The sequence below is a fragment of the Natator depressus genome, chromosome 1, assembly GCF_965152275.1.
Source record: "Natator depressus isolate rNatDep1 chromosome 1, rNatDep2.hap1, whole genome shotgun sequence".
Taxonomy (NCBI): Eukaryota; Metazoa; Chordata; order Testudines; family Cheloniidae; genus Natator; species Natator depressus.
The window spans coordinates 121,745,400-121,769,902 of NC_134234.1; the positions used below are offsets into that span (position 1 = coordinate 121,745,400).

Genomic DNA, 24,503 nt, shown 5'->3' on the forward strand with positions numbered 1-24,503 from the left:
TTGCTATCTGATCACCCTAATTACACACCTCTGTAGCATAGACAAAAACGTTAGCAACGTTTATCAATTCAGTTCACAAGGCAGAATCCATTTAGAAAAAGAAATGTGGAGATTAAGATTTTAGAAAAATTATATGATTTACAGCTACCACCTAAATCACAACAAGAAATAGAAAATTTCACATAGCGGAAGCCTGAATTGTTACTTACGAAGACAATACAATGGCAACAGCATCATTTAGAACACTCTCTCCAAACAGAAGGGCATAGAGATCGACATCAGCATGCAGTTCATTAAATATTGCCAGCACGGTAACTACAAAAATAATAAGAAGGAACATGTGCATTAGTTTATTGTGAGTGCTTGTGAGCTGGAAGGAGCAGACATTTTCCAATTTGCCTAAAGAAGCAGAAACCATAGACTGTGGAACAACTTCAAACCAAAACGGGAAAGACTTTAGTCATATTTAATTAAGAGTCATACTGTACAGGTAAATTGCCTGTTGGAGGAGGAATGACAGTTTTAGGGCACACTTGTTCCAGATAGGTCTGGCTCACTCGCTGTCTCTCTCACACACAAGAAATTTCTCTAAGAAGTCCTCCAAAACCATTGGACATAAATAGGCAAGAGTTCCACTCTGCCAGAATCCTACTATTTTTTAAACAATACGTCCAAGTTCCACAATCAAATAGCCAGAAAAAAGTTGTGGACTGGTAACAAACAACAGAAGGCTTTTACAGCTTTTTCACACAAATCTTTAGTATTTCAGTTCTTCCAAAAAAAAAAAAAAAAAAAAAAAAAAAAAAAAAAAACCATGAAGAACAAAAAACATAAAACCATTCGTAAGTACCTTGTCCAAAAAGTACACTCTATGTTATAAACAGATTTGCAAACAGAAATTGAGAAGGACCAGACAAGACTAGTAATTATTCAAAGCAATCCTTTCGAACAATAACTTCGGTCTGATATTGAGGAAGAAGGTTCTGGAGACTCACCCCATGTGTATCTTATTTTCACGCATCATATGCCAGTTTCCATGTAAAAGGAAGCAGAAGTGAATCCAACTACCAGCAGTCCATCTCAACTGCTGGCTTCCACTTCCCATTTTCACAAAAACAGATATTGAATATATAAAAAAGTGTGTTTTAAAATATAGTTCCTGCTTGTACTTCAGACAGACAGACACACGCACGCACGCACGCACGCACAACAGTTCTCCAGAGATGTTGGTTTCCAAAACTTAGACAACTTTAATGGGTCTGTAGCACTGAAATTTGAAGACACCATCTCAAAAAAGGTTAAACAGTTGGCTATAAACAAAAAAGTGTCCTTATACTTGAAATACTAAAATATATTAAAATAAAAAAAAAACCTTAAATTTTCAAAAAAGATTGCGCCTATTTTATAAAAAGTAATACTATATTTCAAGCAGTGAATCTATAAAGGGATAGCCAGGCTCTCCAGAAAATGAAAAGATTACATTCATTCAACTGAATTAACGTTTATATTCATGAAAGGAAAACTCTATTAAGGAAAACATATCAGTACATTTTGTTTCTAAATGTGTTGTCTAGCCAGATACTAGCACAGTCTTTGCCAGATACCAACTTTCCTGATGCCCAATATATACACATCATACAGTACATACACACAGTTACCATTGTAATGTAACTGAAAAGAAAAAAAATTAGAATTATCAGCTATACATCCTCAAAAATGTGTTATCAATGGAATAATTTAAGTAACTGCAGTACCTGGATCAGTAGCAGATATGACCGCTCCGAAGAGGAGACAGTCTGTATAGTAAAATTTATCAGAGAGTTGTCCCACCAACTTCATTAGTTTTACAACACCATACATGAGATTCCTGCAGTAAAAGAGGATAAAGCAGTGTTTATCAAAACAGGGAGGGTCTCCTTTGTGAGGCTCTGAAGAGTATAGGAAAGATAAAATCATCTCATCACTGCTCAGGTAGGCCATGCCTCACTAAGTGTGTGGGGGGGGTGGGGCGGGGGGGGGATTATCTACACTTGTAATGTTACAGCTTTGGCATAGGTAGTGTCTACACTGATGGGAGGGGTTCTCCCATTGGCCTAAGTCAGTGGTTTTCAAACTTTTTTTTCTGGCGACTGAGTTGAAGAAAATTGTTGATGCCCACAACCCACAGGAGCTGGGGCAGAGGGGTGTGGGAGGGGCTCAGGGCTGGGGCAGAGGGTTGGGGTGCTGGGGTGAGGGCTGCAGGGTGGGGCCAGGAATGAGGGGTTTAGGGTGTGCGAGGGGGCTCTGGGCTGGGCAGGGGTTGGGGTGCAGGAGGGGGCTCTGGGGTGCAGGAGGGATTGAGGCTCTGGGCTAGGGGTGCAGGCTCTGGGGTGGGGCTGGGGATGAGGGGTTTGGAGTGCAGGAAGGGGCTCCAGGTTTGGGGAAGGTTCAGGGCTGGGGCAGGGCATTGGGGCACAGGCTTACCTCCAGCAGCTCCTGGTCAGCGGCGCAGAGGGGGTGCTAAGGCAGGCTTTCTGCCTGTCCTGGCACTGTGGACCACGCTGTGCCCCAGAAGCAGCCAGCAACAGGTCCAGCTCCCAGGCGGATGTGCACAAGCAGCTCTGTGTGGCTCTCGCCCACAGACACTGCCCCCTACCCAGCTCCCATTGGCCAGGAAGCAGCCAACGGGAGTGCGGAGCCAGTGCTTGGGCAGCGCGCGGAGCCCCATGGCACCCCCACCTAGAAGCCAGATCTGCTGCTGGCTGCTTCCAGGGCATAGCGAGGTGTTGGAACAGGTAGGAACTAGCCTGCCTTACCTGGGCAGCACCACCCACGGGACTTTTAACAGCCTGGTCGGCAGTGCTGACCAGAGCTGCTGTGACCAGCGCCTTACATTCCGCAACCCAGTTCTGGATCGCAACCCGCAGTTTGAAAACCACTGGCCTAGGTAATACACGTCCTTGAGAAGCAGTAACTAGGTCCATGGAAGAATTCTTCCATCGATCTAGCGCTGTCCACACGGGTACTCAGGTCAGCTTCACAACGCCTCTCGGGGGGTGTGGATTTTTCACACCCAACTGACTGACGTAATTAAACTGACTTAATTTTCTAGTGAAGCCCAGGCCCAGAGCTCAGTATCGAACTGTGAGAGTGGAACTCTAATCTCTCAACAGATGTTTCCTCATCATCTGAGTCCAGAGTGTGATATTACCCAACACAGGTCATTTAGTACCTTGGAAGTCAGAAATATAGTCTGTCCTCATGATTAAAACACACAATCCAACAATTTCCCCGAATGAATTGTGTAGTACTTAAGGAAGGAACTTTGCACTGTAACAGCTATTAAATTATTTTTTCCTCTGCAGTGAAATTCCCTCAAGATAGCAAATGCAATAAAGCAGCTACTGAGTATATATACACACATTAAAGCTCTTATAGAAGTCCACATGCTGAAAAGATGCAACATTGTTAACAAAATAAGCATTCACAATCAAAACCATTTTGCTTGTGTGTCTTATTTTTAAGTAGGTGAAAGAGGATGCTTCTAAAAGCTGAGTCAAGACTCTTGGTTAGCAGTTGCCTCTATTCTCTGGATGAATGTATCTTCATTAGAAATAGAGGCCAATTCATGTAGAATCAAGTATTTTGTAAAGTTTTGTTTTCATAACTGATTAATTGAACCAACAGAAACTTGGATCTCTAGGACTGTAGGGTTGGAAAATAGCAGTGACCACCACGGAACTGAATTGTTTGGACAAACTTCGTGGTCTGTTTCCGGCAGCTCTGTAAGAAAGCAAAACCCTATTTGAAGTCAACCAATTCCAGCTTCATTTTAGAGGCTGAATTTTGCCAAAAGGACACACCAATAAAACCCTAATTGAAAATTTACAGTCACTATTCTAATCACTAGAAATCCGAAGTTTAGGGAGCTATGGCATTTATTTCATTAACTTAAAACTAGCACATAAAAGTTGCACAATCTCACAAAGCTCACTCACCCGATAATAAAACAAGAGACTGCAGTTCCTAAAAAGGCATAAGCCAGAATAGACCCCAGATTCCTGAAAAAGTGCCTCTGTATGAGAAAAAAAATTATATTAAAGCTCAGCTATGTGAAAACTCAGACATCAACAAAATGTATAGCACAGCCCTACAGCAATATAACGAAATAGCCTTCCACTCTGGGCGGAAATAATATTTTCAATCTTACTATGTAAATCTTCTGTAATATTTAAACAAATTTAATACAACTCCCCCTGAATCATGTTTAAAATCTTATGTGGGGCTTGTTGAGACACAGCTTTATAACCAGATGCTTGTGTGACTAATTTAACAGAGGGCCAAGACTTTAAAAGGAAAGTAACTGTAAGTGATGGCCCTAAGTCACAAAGTGTAGTCCTGAATTTCCATCCTCCAATATTCAGAGGTGTTCAGGTCGCAGTTTAGGTTTGGGCCATCTCTCTAAAAGTAACTCACTGAATGCATAAAATGCAGAGGAAAACCAGACAATTCACAGGGATATATTGTTTAAGTTTATCTTGCTTATTCAATAGCAATGTTCAGGGGTAAATAATGTAAGACAACACATAACTAATACAGCAGTCTATATATTGGATAGTAAAATAATATACTTTCTCTTAAAACTAGCCAAATGTTTAGAAACAATGGACGAGACTGTCTAGCTTTGCAAGAGGCACCACAAAAGAGACACTTGTGCTCAGGACTGCGGCACTAATGGAGATTGTACTCTAGCTGTTAGTGATTCAGCATTAGGCTGAAAGTGTCATGGTTACATTCTCAGAAAGTTCTTACACTTACCTTCTTCAAGCTGTACCCAGCATGGAAAATAATAGGAGGCAACAGAATGTTGAAGAAAACTTCTGGGTCAAATGTTACCTTTAAAAAAATGTAAAAGTCCATTTAAAACCAAAAAAGAACAGAGTACACAGACAGCAGTTGCCAATAAAATCCTTACAATTTTACCTTTGGAAGTAGTAAATGTTAAACAATTTGCTAGGTATTTTCTTTACTATCCATGAAATAACATTATATACGTGCAAAGGCAAAGAAATGAAGATTTTAATAGAGACCACTGTATTTGGAGAACTTTGGTATGACAACATTCAGGGTTCTTCTAGAGCTTAACAGTCCCAATTGGTAGTCCCCTCCTTAAATGAGCCAGAAACACAGAAATTTAGATTCAAAAGGTGCTGGATAAAGCCCCTTATCATGGTATCAACCATGATGTTTGTGCAGATTTCTGGTTCTTATTTGTAGTGCCAACACCATTTATACTTAAAAAAACCCACATCTTTTGCATATAATTACCGTATGAGTAAGTCACCCAAACCACAGGCATGTGCGCGCGCGTGCGCACACACACGCACGCGTACGCACACACACAGATATTTTCTTCAGTGGAAGTTGTAAGTGTCAAGACCCAATGAAAGCCAGGCCAAATTGTTCAAGACAGCAAAAGAATTTAAAACGGAAGATACACCAGCGATTGTAAAAAGTCAGTCATCAGTACTACTAGAAAACTGGTGTGTCTAACTTAGGGTTCATATATAGACTCCCAGTTTCAGATATTTTACATTTGATGGAAGGGGGGGAGAAATGAAACTAGTTTTTCCTTGAACATAACTGAACTAAAAAAAATAGAGAAGAAAAATCAAAGATGCTAAGTGTAGAAAAGTCCCTGTACTATAGGACTGAGTTGGAACTCAGTAGCAATTAGTGTCTTGACGTGGATCCATAAATGTTAGCTAATTATACAGAAATGGCTTTGGTTATACTGAGCATACATTAATTCTTGAACTGTTATGAAAGGACATGTGAACAATAGGATACAAAGAAAATACAATTTTGCCAATGAATGCTATGCAGAGGACACTTTTGAATGAGTTTAAATAATTTAGTTCTATTACATCTGGAAATACAGTACTTAATATCATACCATACACTCAGTTTGGAGGAGAAGGGAAGTGTGGGTAAAAAGAGCAGCGTGAAACAGGAAATGTCACCTATGCAGCAGTCATTCACAAAATAGGTCAATAGTTATTCACAAAAACTCAACTATCCTTACCTTTCGCAACATGTCATTCTGTTCCACGTTGTGTATTTTTCCAGGGCTTATTTCTCCTTTAAGGGTGTACTCAAAAAACTTTCCACTGACATTGACCAACAGCGTCATAAATGGTCTGTCCTCCTGCGAGCAGCTGAATGGCTTGTCATGGCCACTGCTGGAGGGAGAACCATATCTCAAGATCACCCCAACAATGAGTCCTGAAAGACAAAATGTTTTAAAGAGTCTGTAATTACATGAATTTGGCATAAGCTGAGAGTTTCTAGATTCAAGTATCACTCAGTGCACAATACGTGGAAGGGAACATACCATGTACATATTTGTAGTGACCGACTTACTGATGTTTCTAAATTAGGGATGCTCAAAGCAGGTCAGGATTAAAGATGCTGGTTTCAATTTAACTGAATAGCAAAATTTAAAAAGTGAAATTGAAACTGTTCCTATTTCTTTCTATGTACTCCTCTATCATGGGGAATTATCATTCAGAATTGTGCTGAAAGCCATATAATTGTAAAATACAGAAAATAAACCACTGTACGTTGGCAACATCCCACAGAGATACCAATGCTAACAAATACCAGTTTTAAAATAGTTTGCAAGTTATTTAATTGAAACAAATATATCTATTTTGCCACAGTATTTCACTTATAGAGTAACATGAAAGCATCACTGCTATAATTCTGCAACCAACATCAGAGAGAGAAAGAGGGAGATGTTCAGTGCATTGCAAAGTTAGCAACCAATCATCCAGACAATATGCACCAGGAGCCAGCTGCACTTCAGCGAAGCCATTTGCTGCAAAGGATTTCCATTTCAGTTAAGAACAGGTCTCCATCTTTCACAAAGGTGAAAATAAACACAGTAAGATGGTGCATTGCTCATACGATACGTGAAAACTGCTCTAAAGCTTTAGAGGAAGACGAATTACTCAGCTAGCCCGCAGAAAACAAAAACTATTACTAGGGAAAGATATAGAATAGTACAAAGCAGGAATGAATGATTTGTACCCTCCCAAAATATAGTTTAAGGGAAGGCTCATGCAAGGAAGTTGGATAAGCACAGAATGGGACTGGGATTGTGCTCAGTCCCTATCCACTATCTATTATGCTCCAAAAGAATGAGATTTTAATCCAGCACTGAGAATCCACGGGAACGACCTCAGTATGAACTGGAGTCAGCAAAACGAAGCTAAAAATATAAAGTCACCACTACTCTTGTCACGGGAAAGGAAAGCCAAAGGAAGGATGAGATAACAGAGAAGCTTTTTATTTTTATGGCATCAATCTTTCCAAAGGTCAAAAAGAAAAGAAAATTTCCTCTTAAACTCATAGCAGAAATGCCAGATTTCATTTAGGAACAGATAGCATACCAGATCACTGGAATAAGTCTCAAACGCCTGTACGAACAGCATTAGAGCTGTCAGCCTCACATCCCACTGTTTTTATAATCAACAGAAAGTGCTGGCAACTGAGAAACTGAAAGGCATTGATAGAGGTTGTTAATTGTATTTCCCAGGCTTCTTTTGCCTGGCATCCAGAAGAAGAGAAGAATTCATATTGAAAAATTGCCATCGTACAAGCAAAGCAAACTGTTTTTATTATCTAGCAGCAATTAACTGTTACTGAAAAATCCCAAAGAGTCTCAAATTCACGAGACTGATTTCTTATCAATACCAAAGATTCAGGTAATTAAATTTCACATTTATATCGAACTTTTAATCCCCAATGATCCCAAAGCATTTTACAAACTACACAGAGGACACAAGAGAAATATGGGGCAGATGGCTACAGTTAGTCAACATACAGCACCCTATACAACAGTTCAGGCAAGGGAAATTTGGCCAAGCTTAATGGTGCAAATTCTCATAGCTTTGCACAGTTGTCTCTCCTCACACTTGTAGAAAACTCTGTTGATGGAATGTGTTGTTTTATTTCATTTTCTGAGAGGAAGATTTTTAACCTGGATAAATAATTGTTCTAGATCAAGATAGCTGAAATGAACTGATGTCTCACTTATTGTTTACTGAAATTTAATAGACATAATTTTATACAGGTAATGGAAGGAGAAAACCTCCAGCAAAGAAGAGGACTGTGGCTACAGCTAGACTAAGACTTCAACTTGGAAGATTGATTGTATTTGATTTTTGTTGGAGATGTGGAGGTGAAGTTTCCCTCTTTTAGCTAGACCTGGAAACTACCATCATCTGCTTAACTCTTTACACATAAAAGTTGGAAATCCCCCTTGCTATTGTATTAGTCAGTCCTATTGTAGTGTTGTACATAATCCTATTATAGAATTGGATCCAATCTACTCTTTTTCTGTAATCAAACTAAAGCAGTTCATTTAAAAGTTTTAGGTGAGATATATTTATAACTAATCTGCATCTTTTAAAAATTAAACATACTTTGTGTAATCATTATATAGATATAAATAAAAAATTCAATGCAATAATCAAAGCAGCCATCTGGAAAGTACCCTAAAACATGCATGTATTTATTCTGTACTGATGTAACACCAGCGCTTAGCTGCAGCTGAATGGGGATTCACACAACGTAGCCATGTCTGGACCCACCCTCCTCACTGAGCACAGAGTCTGGCGACAGTACGCAACATCAGAAACCAAGTTCTCCAAATGTCCACCCCTGCTTATAAAGTTGTTCTTCATTTCTTATCTCTGCGTTTCCATTACCTGAAGGGGTGGGTGGTCATCAGAAGCAACACAGCATTACAGAGGGAGAGTGCAGACAGACAGGGCACAGATTGAGGAGAGTGTCATAAGTACATGGAAACAGGCATAAATGAGGAAGGGACTTGCATAGGGCTGCTCCTATCATTTCACAATATCTATGGCTAGCCACATCAAAATTATTAGTATAAGTGGTTAATCTACTGGGGGTTTAACAGACCAGCTAAAAGAGGGGGGCAGAGGGGAATCTGATCTTGTCTTGCAAACAGATATTTAGAAATAGTTTGGATCCAAGACACAGGTTTTGTAAATAAAAACTTACATTAAATACCTACATAATAATATACCTGCATCACTGCAAAAAAACAGAGACAACCGCACACAATGTGGACAAGGTTATAGCGTATCTTTGAAATGGCAGCCTTCAAAGCCCTGAGAGGCAACAAAGCAAGCTAGTAAGGAACATTTTATTTGAAATAGCGGGAAGCCAGGGAAATTCCATCCCCTTAATACAATTATATAAGAGATGGAAATTACTAGAGCCAGGCAGGAACCAGATTTTTTTTTTTAAATAAGAAATTCTGTGATTTCAAACTTTGTTCAGTTCCGAAATGGAATGAAAAACATTTTTTCCAAGTTTCCCATTAAATGAAATTTTAAAAACCCCACAAAACCCATTTTAGATCAAAATGTTTTGTTTTAGGTTTGCCATATCAAAATGTTTTTTTGAGATATAAAATTTCAAAATGAAAAGTTGTTTTGAAACAAAAAAAATCCAGATGTTTCACTTTGGAATATGTTGAAACAAAATGTTTCAATCGCATCAAAGTGTTTGTCTCCTGCCCCCTCCCTCCAACAAAAACAAATTTTTGTCAAAATCAACACATTTATGTGAAACATTTTGCTTACCAAAAAAATGGGCACTTTTGTCAGAAAATGTCTGGCCTGCTCTAAAAGGTACATGTGCTTTGCCGTATCAGTTCAGGAGGTGGATGGGCTTGTTACCAAAGCACAGAACTGGGCTCTATTCTAGGCTCTGCCACACAGTTTTAATATGACCTTGGGAAAGTTATTTAACTCTTAGTACATCTGTGAAATAGATGTATTTTACCAGTCAGGAAAGTGAGGCGCAGAAAGGATGAATTCATTAACACTTATCCAGCATTTTGAGATCCTCTAGTGGAAAACGTAGAAGTATTTTATTTTCTGCTATGTATTCAACCTTCTACATGCCTTGGAGACCTTTGTGTTGCTTTCACATCTCCCTTCAAACATATGACAAATAAATCAACTCTGAAAAGATGTCACATGCCATTAAGTTTACTTGCTTGTGATAGGGCTGCATGCATACAAAATTTTAGTGATACTTAGTTTTAGGTAGACTGAGCACTTTGATTCACATCAGAAAGGCTGGATTTGCAAGCCCTGCACTGAAGTTTATACATCACAAGGAATACAAATTCATCTTTTAGACAATCTCTCTGAATATATGGCTTAACCCAATTCCAGAAGAAGTGTGACAGAATCGCAGCTTCAAGACAAATGGAAAAAGAAGCCAGATTTAGCATGGCTTGATGGGCAAGTTGAGTAATCCTGGTTAACTTCAGCATTAATTGCTGGCCTGTTATCACTAAGCATAAATCCACTAGAGCTTTGATTCCATTACTCTGTTCGATAAAGCCTTAAGGATTCTAAAAATAAAGAGAGTCTACATAGCAAATTGCAGAATATGTAGTGATTCTGTTTCCTCATTATGAGGACTCTTTGGTGGAAAGTTAATTAAGAACCAGAATCAATACAGAAAATACTTGTCTGGAGGTCTTTAGGAGGAGATTTTACCTCATAAAAAGAGCCAGGAGCCTCTAGGCTAAGGTCTCAGGTACAGTATTGTATTTTTGGCTATGTTTACACTGCACAATTCACTCAGGTGATTGGCACCCAGGTCACCCTAGCTTGGGGTGTGAGCAAAGCCCTGCCCACATTGTCCTCATTCACCCATACACGTTTGTGGGCCGATCCTTTGTGCTCGGGAGAACTTGTCTGTCCTTCAAGGAGGGATGCGGGGGGGTGGAAATTGAGGAAAGGCACTAGAGGACTATCAGCACTCGAGTAATTTAGCCTGCATTCTCACTGCAGAGTGGGTGGATTCCAGCCTGAGTTCAAGCTGAGCAAACTAACCCAGGCTTAAAGCACCTCCATAGCTGAGTCAGAGGGTATTCTGTGTGGATGGTAAAAGGGTTTGGGTTAAAACCAGGTAAGTGCCTGAGTTAACTGTGCAGTGTAAACCTACCCTTAAAGTGCTCCTAATCTTAGGGGTCAAATAGGCACCATTGCAAGAGGAATATCTTCTCTAAAACTGCTGGAAAGAAGCTAAAAAATTTCTTGTATTGAACTCAGGGGAAATGGTTTGACCCAAGATTCTGAAAAGACTAACAGACACAGCAAACCGAGGTCTTGTCTACACAGTTAAGTCGACATAAGGCAGCTAAAATCAACCTAAACGTGGAGGTGTACACACTGCAATGTCCCTCCTGCCAATTTATCTCTGCTGCTACACCAACATATCAAAACCACCTCGACGTGAGGTGTAGAGCTTATGGCAACAAAGTTAGAGCAATGCAGTATCAGTGTGGACACAGCATTGCTTATGTCACCGTAAGTGGCCTCCAGGAAGTGTCCCACAATGCCCATCATGACCGCTCTGGTCTCCAGTTTGAACTCTGCTGCCCTGCAGCCAGGTATACAGGCATGCTTTCCTCCCCCTTTATATCCCAGGAATTTTTGAAATTTGTCTTCCTGTTTGCTCAGCGTGGTGAGCTCCCCGCTCCCCTGCAAACGGTGATTCCTAGACATATACAGTGGCCATCGGTGCATTTGCATTATAAAATTAACATATACACAGCAATCATTACTACAACGTAAGAAAATGCATTAGACAGACATTACTGGAGCTCATTGTCAAAATGCTCCTTCAGAGCCCCCCTGATTTGAATAGCCCCACCACCACCTCCCTCCAACAACCCTAGTATCTGGCTGCTCAAAAGCAGCAGCCAGCCAATCCACCTCAATGTTCCACCCCTGTGGAAACGTCCCCGCTTAGCTTCACAAATGTTATGCAGAGAAGAGCAGGCTGCTATGATCGTGGAAATATTTTCCTCACTGAGGTCTAACCTGCCAAAAAAGGCAATGCCAGCATCCCTTTAATCAGCCATTTGTCCTTATTGAATTTCATCCTGTTTACTTCAGGCCATTTCTACAGTTTGTCCAGATCATTTTGAATTTTAATCCTATCCTCCAAAGCACTTGCAATCCCTCCCATCTTGGTATCATCTGCAAACTTTATAAGTGTACCCTGTATGCCATTATCTAAATGACTGATGAAGATATTGAGGGGAACCGGACCCAGAACTGATCCCTGCAGGACCCCACTCGTTATGCCCTTCCAGCATGACTATGAACCACTGATAATTACTCTCTGGGAACGGTTTTCCAACCGGTTTTGTGCCCACCTTATAGTAGCTCCATCTAGGTTCAATTTCCCAAGTTTGTTTATGAGAAGGTCATGCAAGACAGTATCAAAAGCTTTACTAAAGTCAAAATATACCATGTCTACTGCTTCCCCCCATCCACAAGACTTGTTTCCCTATCAAAAAAGGCTATCAGGTTGGTTTGACATGATTTGTTTTTGATAAATCCATGCTGACTGTTACTTATCACCTTATCTTCTAGATGTTTACAAATTGATTGCTTAATTATTTGCTCCATTATCTTTCTGGGTACAGAAGTTAAGCTGACTGGTCTGTAATTCCCCTGGTTGTCCTTTTTTCCCTTTTTATAGATGGGCATGATATTTGCCCTTTTCCAGTCTTCTGGAAACTCTCCCAATCTTCCGTGACTTTTCAAAGATAATCGCTAATGGCTCAGATATCTCCTCAGTCAGCTCCTTGAGCATTCTAGGATGCTTTTCATCAGGCCTTGGTGACTTGACGACATTTAATTTCTCCAAGGAATTTTTAACTTGTTCTTTCCCTATTTTAGCCTCTTCTGATCCTATCTCAATTTCACTGGCATTCACTACATTAGATGTCCAATCACCACCAACCTTCTTGGTGAAAACCAAAAGAAAGAAGTCATTAAGCACCTCTGCCATTTCTGTTATTATTCCCGCCCCCCACCTTTGAGTAACGGACATGCCCTGTCCTTGGTCTTCCTCTTGCTTCTAATGTATTTGTAGAATGTTTTCTGGTTACCCCTTATGTCTCTAGCTAGTTTGATCTCCTTTTGTGCCTTGGCCTTTCTAATTTTGTCCCTACATATTTGTGTTATTTGTTTATATTCATCCTTTGTAATTTGACCTAGTTTCCACTTTTGTAGGACTCTCATTTTTAGATCATTGAAGATCTCCTGGTTAAGCCAGGGTGGTCTCTTGCTATACTTCCTATCTTTCATATGCAGCGATAAAATGATAACTTATAATTATTATAAGAGTCAAACCTAATTTCTGAAGAAAAGTTTTAGAATTTACTAGGTGCAAGATGCTTTCCAGAGTTCCAGCATAGCAATGTTCAACTTAATTCTCTGATAGCTTTTACACTGGCTCCCCACTAAGGCTACAATTTTTTCAGGGAGGTCACAGAATTCATGACTTCCAAAGATGCCTGTGACTTCAGCCCTGGCGTTTGGGAGCTGCGGTGTCCCACCACCTCTCACAAGGGCAGGGAGCTGTGAGGTATGCCCACCGTCTGAGGCAGCGGGCCCCCAAGCTCCAAGCCACCATGGGCAGCGGGGGTACCCTGCAGCTCCCTGGCCATGGGGGCAGGGGGATCCCTGGCAGTTCCCCAGCTGTGGGCAGGAGGATCCCTGCAGCTCCCCAGCCCCACAGGGGACAGGGCAACTCTGGAGCTCTGAGCGCCCATAGGTGGCAGGGGCCCAGGAGCTCCCACCCACCCCGCAGCTGCCCCAGCCCCTTCCCATTTTATCATGGATATTTTTAGTGAAAGTCACACACAGGTCACGGGCAGTAAAGAGAAATTCACGGAAGCCCTTGACCTGTCCATGACTTTTACTAAAAATATCCATGACAAAAATCTTAGCCTTACTCCTCACATACGGAAACATGCAATTGAAAATCAGAACAAAAAGGCACCTCAACATTCTATGTACACGACTCCAGTAGGAGACTGAGAAGTACAACTGTGCTTTACCACCATTTTCTGAGAAAGAGGTCTTTGGCCTGGTACATATATTTGCAAAATAACAACAGAAATTAACGTGCACTTTGAACAGTCTGCACACGTCATTCAATCTAGATAATACTACACAGTAAACCTTTGGTATACATGTAAAGTAAGTGCCAGAAAATATTAAAGAAAAGTTTGTTGTAATTGTAACATACTTTCCTCCCATTTCTTCATACACACTTTGAAAGGCATTCCCTACAGCCCACCATAAGCACTTAAATTACTCTTGCTCTCTTCATTAGACAACAGGGCTAAGGCACAAGAGAGTTAAGACTTCAAAAACAAAGAGAGACTGAAAATAAGGAATAAAACTTTAAAATGGTAACTGGGATGATTCTGAACCATATTAATGGTTGCAAAGGAATAGCTTTTAAAGAAATACCTGCAAGTCAGCAGGACTGGACAAGCTACACCAAAGAGCTTGACAAGAAATGAGGAAGAAAACTGCTGAAAAGGTAGTAATCATTTCCGATAAGTCTTCGGGAACAGATGAGGTGTGACGCAATTGAAGAAAGGCAAATACAGTGCCAGTCTTTAAAACTTGAGACTCAGATTTATACCCAGCCGTACTGCAATAACCACATAACTGCATTTAAGAAATAACAAGAGGATCTGTATAAACACTTGAAGGAATCCGGTGTGCAGTAATTAGCTTTCACGGGTTTATGGGTTCATAAGATATACCAGACAAGCCAGCTCAAATCTTAAATTTGGAGACATCCAGATGGTTATGCCACACCATCTCCTCCCCATCTCTTCTAGCCAATGCTGAACGAAAGAAAATAAGATCAAGCATACCAAAACTTTATTTTTTGTAGGATCTAAGAAGAATCTCTTCACCATTCAAATACTGACCCAGAGAATTTTTATTTTTTGAAGACTTTACAGATTAGGCGGACTAAGGGAATGCAATGGACAAAAATTATCTTGATTTCAGCAGGACTTTTGAAGCAATTTTATAAAAAACTTGAAAAGTTAAAAAGATACCCCAAGACTATAAACAGCGTATGTTGTATATTATTCAATAAAGGCAGTATAATATTTTCCATCTTATATTACATATGAACTATTGTTTACAGTAGATTAGTTACATACTACAATCTAGTTTAAAAGATGCTTGACAGACACAAGCAGAAAGTAGTCAAAAAGAGTGCATTTTCATTCGGACCAATAGAAAAATTATGGGTGTAAGAGTGTGATAAAAACCCAGCAAAAATCAGCCCTGGAATTAGCACTTTTTATTTTAATAGTCAGCAATCTGGAGAACATTGTTCATTCCAGGGTGACTGACTACCTCAGTTATAAAGCGTCAGAAAAAAAAAAACACCATTAAAAGTACCAGAAAAAGATCAAAATTGCATACCCATTATGGCAAAAGTAGAGAGATGAGCTGATAAAGGGATACTAGCCACCAAAGTATACTAATACTTATGGGGTAAAAATGATAGGCCGTGGTTATACAACTGGACTCTACTATTTAGAAAAAAAAGGTAAAGGAAAAAAAATTATATATTTTATATATATATATACACATATATATATATATATATATATATATATATATATATATACACACACACACACATATATATATATACACACACACACACACACACACACACACACACACATATATGAGTGCTACAGTGAAGTGGTTTTCAAACTGACGTATGCATACCGTAGGGGTACACGAACTCTCATCGGGGGTACATGAAAAAAATCCTGTAATGGCGGACAGCGCATTTTATTTAGTACAGTGGTTTTCAAACTGTCGGGCGTGGAGGAACCCTCGGAGGTGTGAGCTGAGTCCCCCACTTGGAGTTACTATTTTTGCTTGCCCCCCTCCACAACCCAGGCTTGCTGGACAGCCTGCTGAGGTGAGTCAGGGGTTGCAGGTGGGCTCCCTCCCTCAGCCCTGCTGCACAGGGCTGGCCTGAGCCACCCGGCATTGCCGCCTCCCCCGCGAATGTTCCTCCACACACCCCTACGGGGGGCGTACCCTACAGTTTGAAAACCTCCAGAAGCTCTTGCTAAATGGAAGGCAGAAATCTGTGGGGGGAAGCGCAAGTGACCCTTATACACCTGCTGCGTGTCGCCTATCTCAGAGTGGGGAACTCAGTAGACTATATTATTTGGAAAGGGGTATGCAGCCTAAAAAGTTTGAAAACCACTGCTATAGAATATAGGAAGTTGAAGACTTACAATACAAAAGACAACTGCCATCCCGTACTGTGTACATGTGGTGTACTGGTACAAGCATGGAACTGAGAGTCAGGGCTCCTGAGTAACTACTGACTCACCAGAAGAACCTGGACAAACGACCTCACTTAAAGAGACACCGTCAACTTACAGGGGGCAGAGAAAGGGGGAAAATCAGAATGTTTGGTCAGAAAACGTTATTTATTTTTGTTACAAGTAACACCGAAGATTTCTGAAAGTGAAACAGATTTGAGAAATACCTACTTTTTCCTGCTTGTATACTTTGTGTAGCAGTTTGTGTTTACTCAGTGGTTTCCCAGTATAGCAAATTCTCCCTGTTCATAAGAGTCCTCCACACAGGAAAAGGGTAAACAAAAACAGGAACAGGATTCTGAAGACCAAGTTTAGCAGGAAGATTCAGGGGCAAAGGTAGCACCTGAAACTACTTTTAACTTTCTTTCTGAAGTTTACTAACTTTGAAGTTGACAGTGTCACTTTAACCTCACATTGGTTTACCCATTTGAAGAAGAATCGTTGTCATGATTAATGAACATGAGTGGGAACTAAGGGATCTGGGTTCTCATTTCAGCTCTGCCACAGACTTCCTTTTTGTAATCTTAGGTGAATCTACCCCAGTTTCCCCACTGGTAAAACGGAGATAATACTTCACTTCACAGTGATGTTTTGAAGCTCAATTTATTATTGTAAAGCACTCAGATCCTGAGACAAAAGGTGGTATTGGACCAACTTGTTCTGCCTTTATTAGTTCTCATTAAAATTCATGGGAGTTTTTGTACGAGTGAGGAGTGCAGGATTTGGCTCAGTTATTCTCTCCCATCTAAGAGGAGGTGGTAATGCTTTTACCCAACCTTAGTACAACCACACTTTGAATACTGTTCCTTTTAGGGCCCCTCAGGACCACACTCAATACGGTCTAGCTTTTCAAAGACTAACACTAGACAGTAACAAAATCTGGAGAATGTGACAGAAGTTTATTTAGCACAGAGGGGGCAAAAAAGAGGAAGGTTCAATAGGGCAACCATGTACAACAAATCTGGAGAGGGATTAATAAAATAGGACAGAGCCTTTTCTTCCAAGAGTGAACAAAATGGCCGAACTATAGAATAAATAATGTTACAGGTTGTGAACATTTGGTGCACCTCAACCATGGAAATAGCTAAATACACCAAATTTATATAACTCTAGAGACAATCATATCTGGGGGGGAAGGGGGAGAGTTGGGTACTGTACCTTTAAAATTTCTGGAGACTGCAGTCTGCACATACAGTTAGCCATTGTGTGTGGGACACAAACACAAACACACTTTAGTTTAAGAGAACAGGCAAAACACAGAAAAACAAACAAGGTAATTCTTCCTAAAATTACCCAGTAGCTCTTTGTATATAGGAAAACATTACAGGCACCTGCATGGGACACAGTCAAAAAACAAAGATCCCTATGGGATTAGTGCAGAAAAGAACCTGCTGAACCTAACCAGTTTTGGAAAGTCTCACATGGGCCATCCACTCCATTATTTATTATTGTGAGATATTTTACATTTAGAAGAAGTTCCTACTAGCAAGTTTTGACAGTTCATTGGCTCCGGTTGAGAACATGTAAGCCACAGCTTGAAAAGTAATTAGCAAATTAATGTCAGAATCTGGTAACGTTTTATCTTACAACTATGCTTTTCCTCCAGCCATTCCCATACACAAGAGAAGGTTCAAAAAATAAATATGCCATGTTTAAGATCTGAGTGAAAAGTAATAATCAACCAAGTGGAAGTAGTCAAAGCTGTAACTGCTTACAAAAAATGTTTGAAGACACTAGCCTTTTACACAAACCTAGAGATTTACAACACAAAATCACTCTGATAAAAGTAAGCTGTTCCCCTTGCTCCCAATTACATGCTGAACTCAGCAATTGTGAAGTTTTATTCCTTCAGTATGCAAGTCTCTTCCTTCGTTTGAATGTACTGAGAGGTCACTCCAGTAGGATGATTCAGTAGAATTCTGCGGCTTGAATTTCATCCCTTTTCTGCTAAATTTATCAGCTCTATTTGGCACATAATAGAAATAAAATATCAGATCCAAATGATCATTCAGCATTTGTTCCACGAAAAGCTATTGCCATTCTTAAGTGCTTTACTAACTAGCTGGATCATGTGGCAGTGAGGGTGGATACAGAAGTTGGGACACAGGTTTAGGTTTCCATGCTCCCAGCTGGAAGGTATTATCAGGAGCAGCATTGACTATTTCCTTGCTTTGGGTATTTATGTGCAACAATTAGTGTATTAGAAACACATGTGTTACAGTTCTTTAATTCAAGGAAACAGCAATACTTTTCCTTTCATTTGACTGGATCAATATTATAATGTTATAAAATTCTGGTCTGCGTATGAAAACAAACAAAGCTTTGTGTCATGAACAGTAATACTCTGCAGTTCCCTATTGCTCCTTTGACGAGAGAAGCTCAAAACCCTTGACAAAGAACTCGCTCCTTTTGTTCTTAATTTGAAAAATCAGAATATCATCTGTTACTACTTTTAGTTTACAAAACATAAAATGCATTAGTTCATTTAGGATTTCAGTTTAATGCCTAACAAAAGATTTAAAAACAAAAATTAATGTTTTGCTTGCTACTCAAGTCAAGGACAATATAAAAGGAAATCAAGGGGAATGTAAAGGAATGCAACATAAGACCAATTACAATAGACCAATCGCACTCAGCTGAAAATATCTGTCAAGTTTCAGACTTCATAATATATCAGGAGTTTTGTTATTATTTGCATTAGAGAAGTGCTTTAGGTTCCAACTGAGATCAGTGCCCCATTATGCAAGCTACTGTAAAGATTCATGTTCAGAAATAACCCCTGCCTTAAAGATTTTATGGTCTTTGGCCCAATTCTCCATTTTGATTCATGCGATCACAAAACAGAATTGGGATCCAAACAGACAAGTATTATCTCCATTTCACAGATGGGAAATGGAAGCACAGAGAGATTAAGTGACTTGCCCCAGGTAATCTAGGATGTCTGTGGAAGAGATCTGTGAATTGAGCCCAGATCTCCTAAATCCGTTTTGTACCTTAACCACAAGACCATCCTTGGAAACTTGGTTATAAAACAGAAAGCTCCAATCCTTCATTACTCATACGGTTCTAGAGATAATATATATTATACACTTAATCGTATCTAATCAGCTAATGCGTACACTACTGAGCGAACATCACTAGCTTTAATGTACCAGCATCAGAGAGGTCTGATTGCTTCCAAAGTACTTGCAGAGTCGATTGCTCTTGTGATGCTTTTCAAGGCTAAAATTAGTCTCCTCTATTTCCCAAAAGTTAAAGACCACATTGGTTTAAAATAAAAGTTTTTCAGGTTGCAATTACTTCCCGTGATAAATATAAACTTTAAAAAACTTTTAAAAGCTATTTCATGCTACACACTGTTACTTTAGATTTCAAGCAGCCCAAGCTATTGAGTTCTACAATTCTGAGGAGATATTTAAAAGTTATGTAATAAATAAAACAGAATTAATACCCACCTATGGAGATTTTTTTTAAATAAAAACCATTTAAGAAGTCTCTGCAGTCTGATGAACTGAGCTATTCCTTCTGACATATGAAGCCCTAAGCATGGAAGGACTGGGACGTGTGGGTATGTGTACACTGCAGCAGAAAGCGTGCCTCCCAGTCCAAGGAGGCAGACATGCACTAGCTCCACTCGAGCTGGTGCACTAAAAATAGCAGTGCAGACATTGCAGCACGGGCAGCACTTGGGCTGGCCATCAAAGCTCGGAAGAACCCAAGCCCCTGAGTCCAAGCCTGGGTGTCTAGCCCGAGCTGTCGCCCTGGCCACAATGTCCACAGTGTTAATTTTAGCACACTAGCTCCAGCGGAGCTGGGGCATATCTGGCTACCCAGGGGCTCCCAGCTGCAGGGTAGACCTATCCTAATTGGTCCCAGTCTTCTGCGGAATAAGCGCAGCCTACCTGCTTGTTTATTTCAACTCTAGTGATCAATTTACAATTTCAAGGCTATCTTCACAAGGGAAAGGGTTATACAGACTTTTTTAAAAAAAGAAAAAAAAGCTGAGATTCTCCTTCACAAGCTGCCAACAGTAGTTCTGTTACCAGAGGGCTTGCATGGCCACCCTCCAGTTTAACATAAGTAGGAAAGGCGGGGGGGGGGGGGGAGACGGAGGGAGAATTAAGCAGGATTGCCCATCGGGTGGAGTCTTGGGGAGATTTCTGGGTAACATCTTTGCCAAGACTGGACAGTTTTGCAATTTTTCCTTACTTCTTTTTCAACTTTTTCATGTGTACTGCAAGCTCCAGGTTGGGATACTTCAGTAAGGAAGAAAATAAAAGGTTCCTTAAAAAAAACAAGCATATCCCTTAAGCATCTGAGGAACCCAACTTGGTTCTTTCATAGAAAGCTTCACAGTAATACCATGTGGCCCCTCAGATACTAGCAAGAGAAAAGTTTACTTAAAAAGAAATACATATGATTTAAGATTTTTTTTTCACTTTTTCAAAACATAAGGCATAAAACTTCAATAAAGGCTTCATAGTAACAACAGTAGCATAATACCTAAATGTTAGCCCGAAATTAAATAAACTAAACAATGAGATTCAATTAGGAGAAGCAATCGCTTCTCTTAGCCAGCTAACATTATTGTAATTCTTATTCCAAGGGCTCTACACACAGAAAAATATTCATCTCTCCATGGTTTTGGCTTCAGAGGATCCACAATACAGTTACAGGCAGAGCTGTTTAGTAGAGATAAGGATTCTGCTCATCTTCAAGCTTTTAAAAGAAATTATATTTATATCTCCAGGCCTTCATTCACTTGATAAGCTTCTAACACTTTTTACAGTCTTACATGTTACACAAAATACCCCAAATCCATTCATTCTAAATCAACAAACCCTTCTGTGAGTTGCAGTGAGCCCAGTAAAAATGAGGGGGAAGGTCTAGACTTTGTATATTGCTATTAGGTGTGTTGACCACAGAGTAATTGGAAAGAGAGCAAAAGATGGAAAGAAGCTGGAATAAGGCACAAGTGAACTAGAGTCTGATTAAGACAAACAGAAAATCCATTTTCTGTTTGTCTTCAAGAGAGACCCCCCGCACTCCCCCAGTTCCCATCTCTTTTCCAGTCTTTTTTTCTCCTTGACCTTTACTGCTCCAAGCAAGTAACCCTTTGTCATCATCAACTGACCCCAGGTATCCTATAGTCAGAGCTCTCAAGTTTAGCAGATTTTGCAAGATGTTCCACGTTCTATGTGAATTAAGCTCCCTGTTCTGGAGCAAAGGGGAGGGGGAAAGAGGGAGACTCCTCATCAAAACACCGAGAGGAAGGTGCACTGATCTAAGAGCCAGGAGATCATGGAATTCTAATCTCATCTTGGGTTTCTGCCATTTACATTTGGGTGCTCCTCATAGCTCTTATTACTGACCGAGGCCTCACACCCAACCCTAGAAGGTAGGTAATTATTTATTAGTCCATCCCAAAGTTAACAGAGAGATTACACAAGGTCTCTTCATGCAGAGCTGGGAATAGAATTTAGGTCTCTAATATGGCAGACCCAAGTGTATTCCACTTAACCTTTCAGACAGGATGTGCTAAATAGTTGTACTCTGCCTGTCCTTTCTCCTCCCAGAGACTGGAACAGAGCACAGAATTCTTGATCTCCAATATTCTACTGCAGTTTAATCAATAGCTGTATAATATGCTGGGGGCGGGGGGGAGTGTGTGTGTGACCCATCTCATCTCTCTCACTCACACACTTTAACAGCAAAGCAAAGCAAAGAAAACCAAGAAGCATTTCTTTTGTCTAGCAGTACACAAAGGGATCTAGTAGGACAAAAGCAAGTCTAGCTCAGAAGGCCACCTTTTTTGTGCCTTATATATAGGAGATATTTTAAGTGATTTCTTTGGTAAAAACAGTGTATGAATGAGAGCTAGGAATAATATTACTGTAAAATGGTTTTTGTTGAAGTTTGAAATAGAAGAGCAATTTCATGGAATTACAAAGTTTCTGATGAATTTGCATGAACTCCAGGGGGAGATGGTGCTTACAGTCACACAGCCAGTCACAAGGCCAGAGAACACTGTCTCTAGAGCGTGCATCCAGAGCTCCCCGTTATCTAGAATCCCCACACAGCCCTACAGCACCAGGTGAGGCCAAGTAAGATCAACAGACTCAGACATATCTGTATCATAGATATCTGCTCCTGCTCAGCAGAAAGATATGGCAGCTGATACTGAAATGTTGGCAGCTGCAGTGGGTGACTCAGCTTGCCCCTGGGTGTTGACTGGACCATAGTGTGTGAATATTGAGGTGCAGGAACTGTTACACATCCCTCTCCCATTCCTTGGGGTGGAAGCATCATAAATCTATCCCCTGGCCATTTCTGTCCCTGCCTGACATTTTAAGAGTGTCTAACTGTCTACGCATTTACTTTATCTCATGCTTTTTCTCTTGTACCAAGCAAGTGAGATTTAAAGGAGGCAAAAATTCTAAAAAGTGAATCGGTAGGTTCCCATGTGAAAATGTTCACCAGTTTTGTCAAACTGACTAGAACTTTCCTGTGATACCTAGTGTGCTGAGGAAACTGAAGTAAGGGGCAAACAGCTAGGAAGAGAGTTTCTCTCCTTTCTTTTTCCCTAAGTAATGGCCACGGAGTATGTTGTTAGGGCCAAAAGCACCGCCATATTTACACTGCCACAGCCTCAAGGTCTTGCTTCACACAGACACTTCTCTACTAGTACTCGCTCTTAAACACCAGCCAAGACTGCCTACAAAAAACTGTCACCGCCATTTCTTGTAAGTTGGCTTGCACCAGCGAAAGCACAACAGTATGACTACTTACAATCAGTTCCATGACATTGGTTTAACTATACAGTGTAAAAGTGTACTGATGCAACTTGTCTACACACAAGGCCTTAAAAAACTGACAGGGGATGTGCAAGTCATCAACCAGGAACATGAAGCATTCCCACTTCCTGCTAACCCAAGGAACAATAAACTGGGACTCACTCAAACCTACATCTTTTGCACAGCAGATCAATATTAGATGGTGAAGCCAGTCCCTGTCACTCTTATTGTATAATCAAGTTGTTTTGCTTATTTGAATACCCTTTTCAACTTTGTGGTTTGATATAACAAGACTGCATTACTGCCAAAGCACCACTTTCAACACAATCTTCTCGTTTTACCTGTTTGTTTAGGTTTTCCAAACTAAATAACATCCACATGCACATATTTTTAGCCAGCTTAAAGGAATAATGCCAAAAAGCAGAAGTGTTCTTTGCATCAAAAATTCTAACAAAACAATCGACAGTGCGGTACACATACTAGAGTTAAACATAATTTTCATATACAATACGTTTAGCTATTTTCTCTAACCTACATCTGCCAATATCAGCCTTACTCATAGCAAATCCTGACTGTAAGAACATTTCTTTTTAAAAGTCTATTCTAAGCAGTTATCTGATACAAGAATATAAACACAATTATTATTTCTTATAGCTATCAGGTTGTATCACGCTGCATCACATGCTGAGATAACCTAAATCTCTCAACATTGTTCACCAAGAGACAGTTATCCTGAGGGAATGTGTGAGTCATTACAATGAGCTTTTATTTTTAGTCATGTGTTAGTGATGGTGTTCTATAACAAAGCTTAAACAATTGCTTTCCAAATGTCCAACTAGGCCTTGAAGTCTTCTAATTTCATTTTAAAGTAGAACTTGCTGCAAGATATGTTACAATGTAGCTGTTTGAGGGAGGGGATGGACTTCTAGTGTGTGTATAAGTGGAACCATCACAGAAATAAACTTGTTCTGGTGTTTGACTCAAACACCAAATATTTTGACAAATAATGTTATCAGTTGTTCCATTAGCTCAAGAGGCAGAGGCCTGTGAGGTGGCTCTAAAGGTTCCAATTCTGCTGATGAACCATGTGGGGGTCACTATGATGGAATTTGGGTTTTTTGAGCTTGCTTGTTAAAAAAAAAAATATATAGGAAACAACACACCCAAAACTACATTAAAAGAACATTAAGGATGCTAAGTCAAGCGCTCAAACTTTATGAAAAGCCAGAATTCTTGCCTCATTCAGTGTATGGGATGGACCTGCTCTGGACACGGCTCACAGCTGTCTAGTGAAGGAGATTATTGCCTGCAGGACCCCTGCTTCATTCACTGTAGAAGTTGGAAAATGTGTAGTGAATGAGGCAGGGAACTGCAGGAAGAACAAAGAGTCTCATGGTTAAGTCAGCTGAATGTTACACTGGTGAACT

The 24,503-nt window shown here is 40.1% G+C and overlaps 2 protein-coding genes across 3 annotated transcripts in view; one reads left to right on the forward strand and one right to left on the reverse strand.

Moving 5' to 3' along the window:
* Nucleotides 1–24,503, forward strand: part of CHST7 (carbohydrate sulfotransferase 7) — a 225,560-nt gene that overhangs the window by 88,045 nt on the left and 113,012 nt on the right. The window lies entirely within an intron of this gene.
* The window catches only part of SLC9A7 (solute carrier family 9 member A7), a 122,158-nt gene that overhangs the window by 56,115 nt on the left and 41,540 nt on the right, over nucleotides 1–24,503 (reverse strand). For both annotated transcript variants that reach the window (XM_074965874.1, XM_074965883.1), the window contains exons 2-6: nucleotides 6,065–6,264; nucleotides 4,798–4,875; nucleotides 3,978–4,054; nucleotides 1,755–1,867; nucleotides 210–315 (exon numbers count right to left, since the gene is read on the reverse strand). In XM_074965874.1, the coding sequence (XP_074821975.1) occupies nucleotides 210–315; nucleotides 1,755–1,867; nucleotides 3,978–4,054; nucleotides 4,798–4,875; nucleotides 6,065–6,264 (574 nt within the window). The remainder of the gene's footprint in view (nucleotides 1–209; nucleotides 316–1,754; nucleotides 1,868–3,977; nucleotides 4,055–4,797; nucleotides 4,876–6,064; nucleotides 6,265–24,503) is intronic.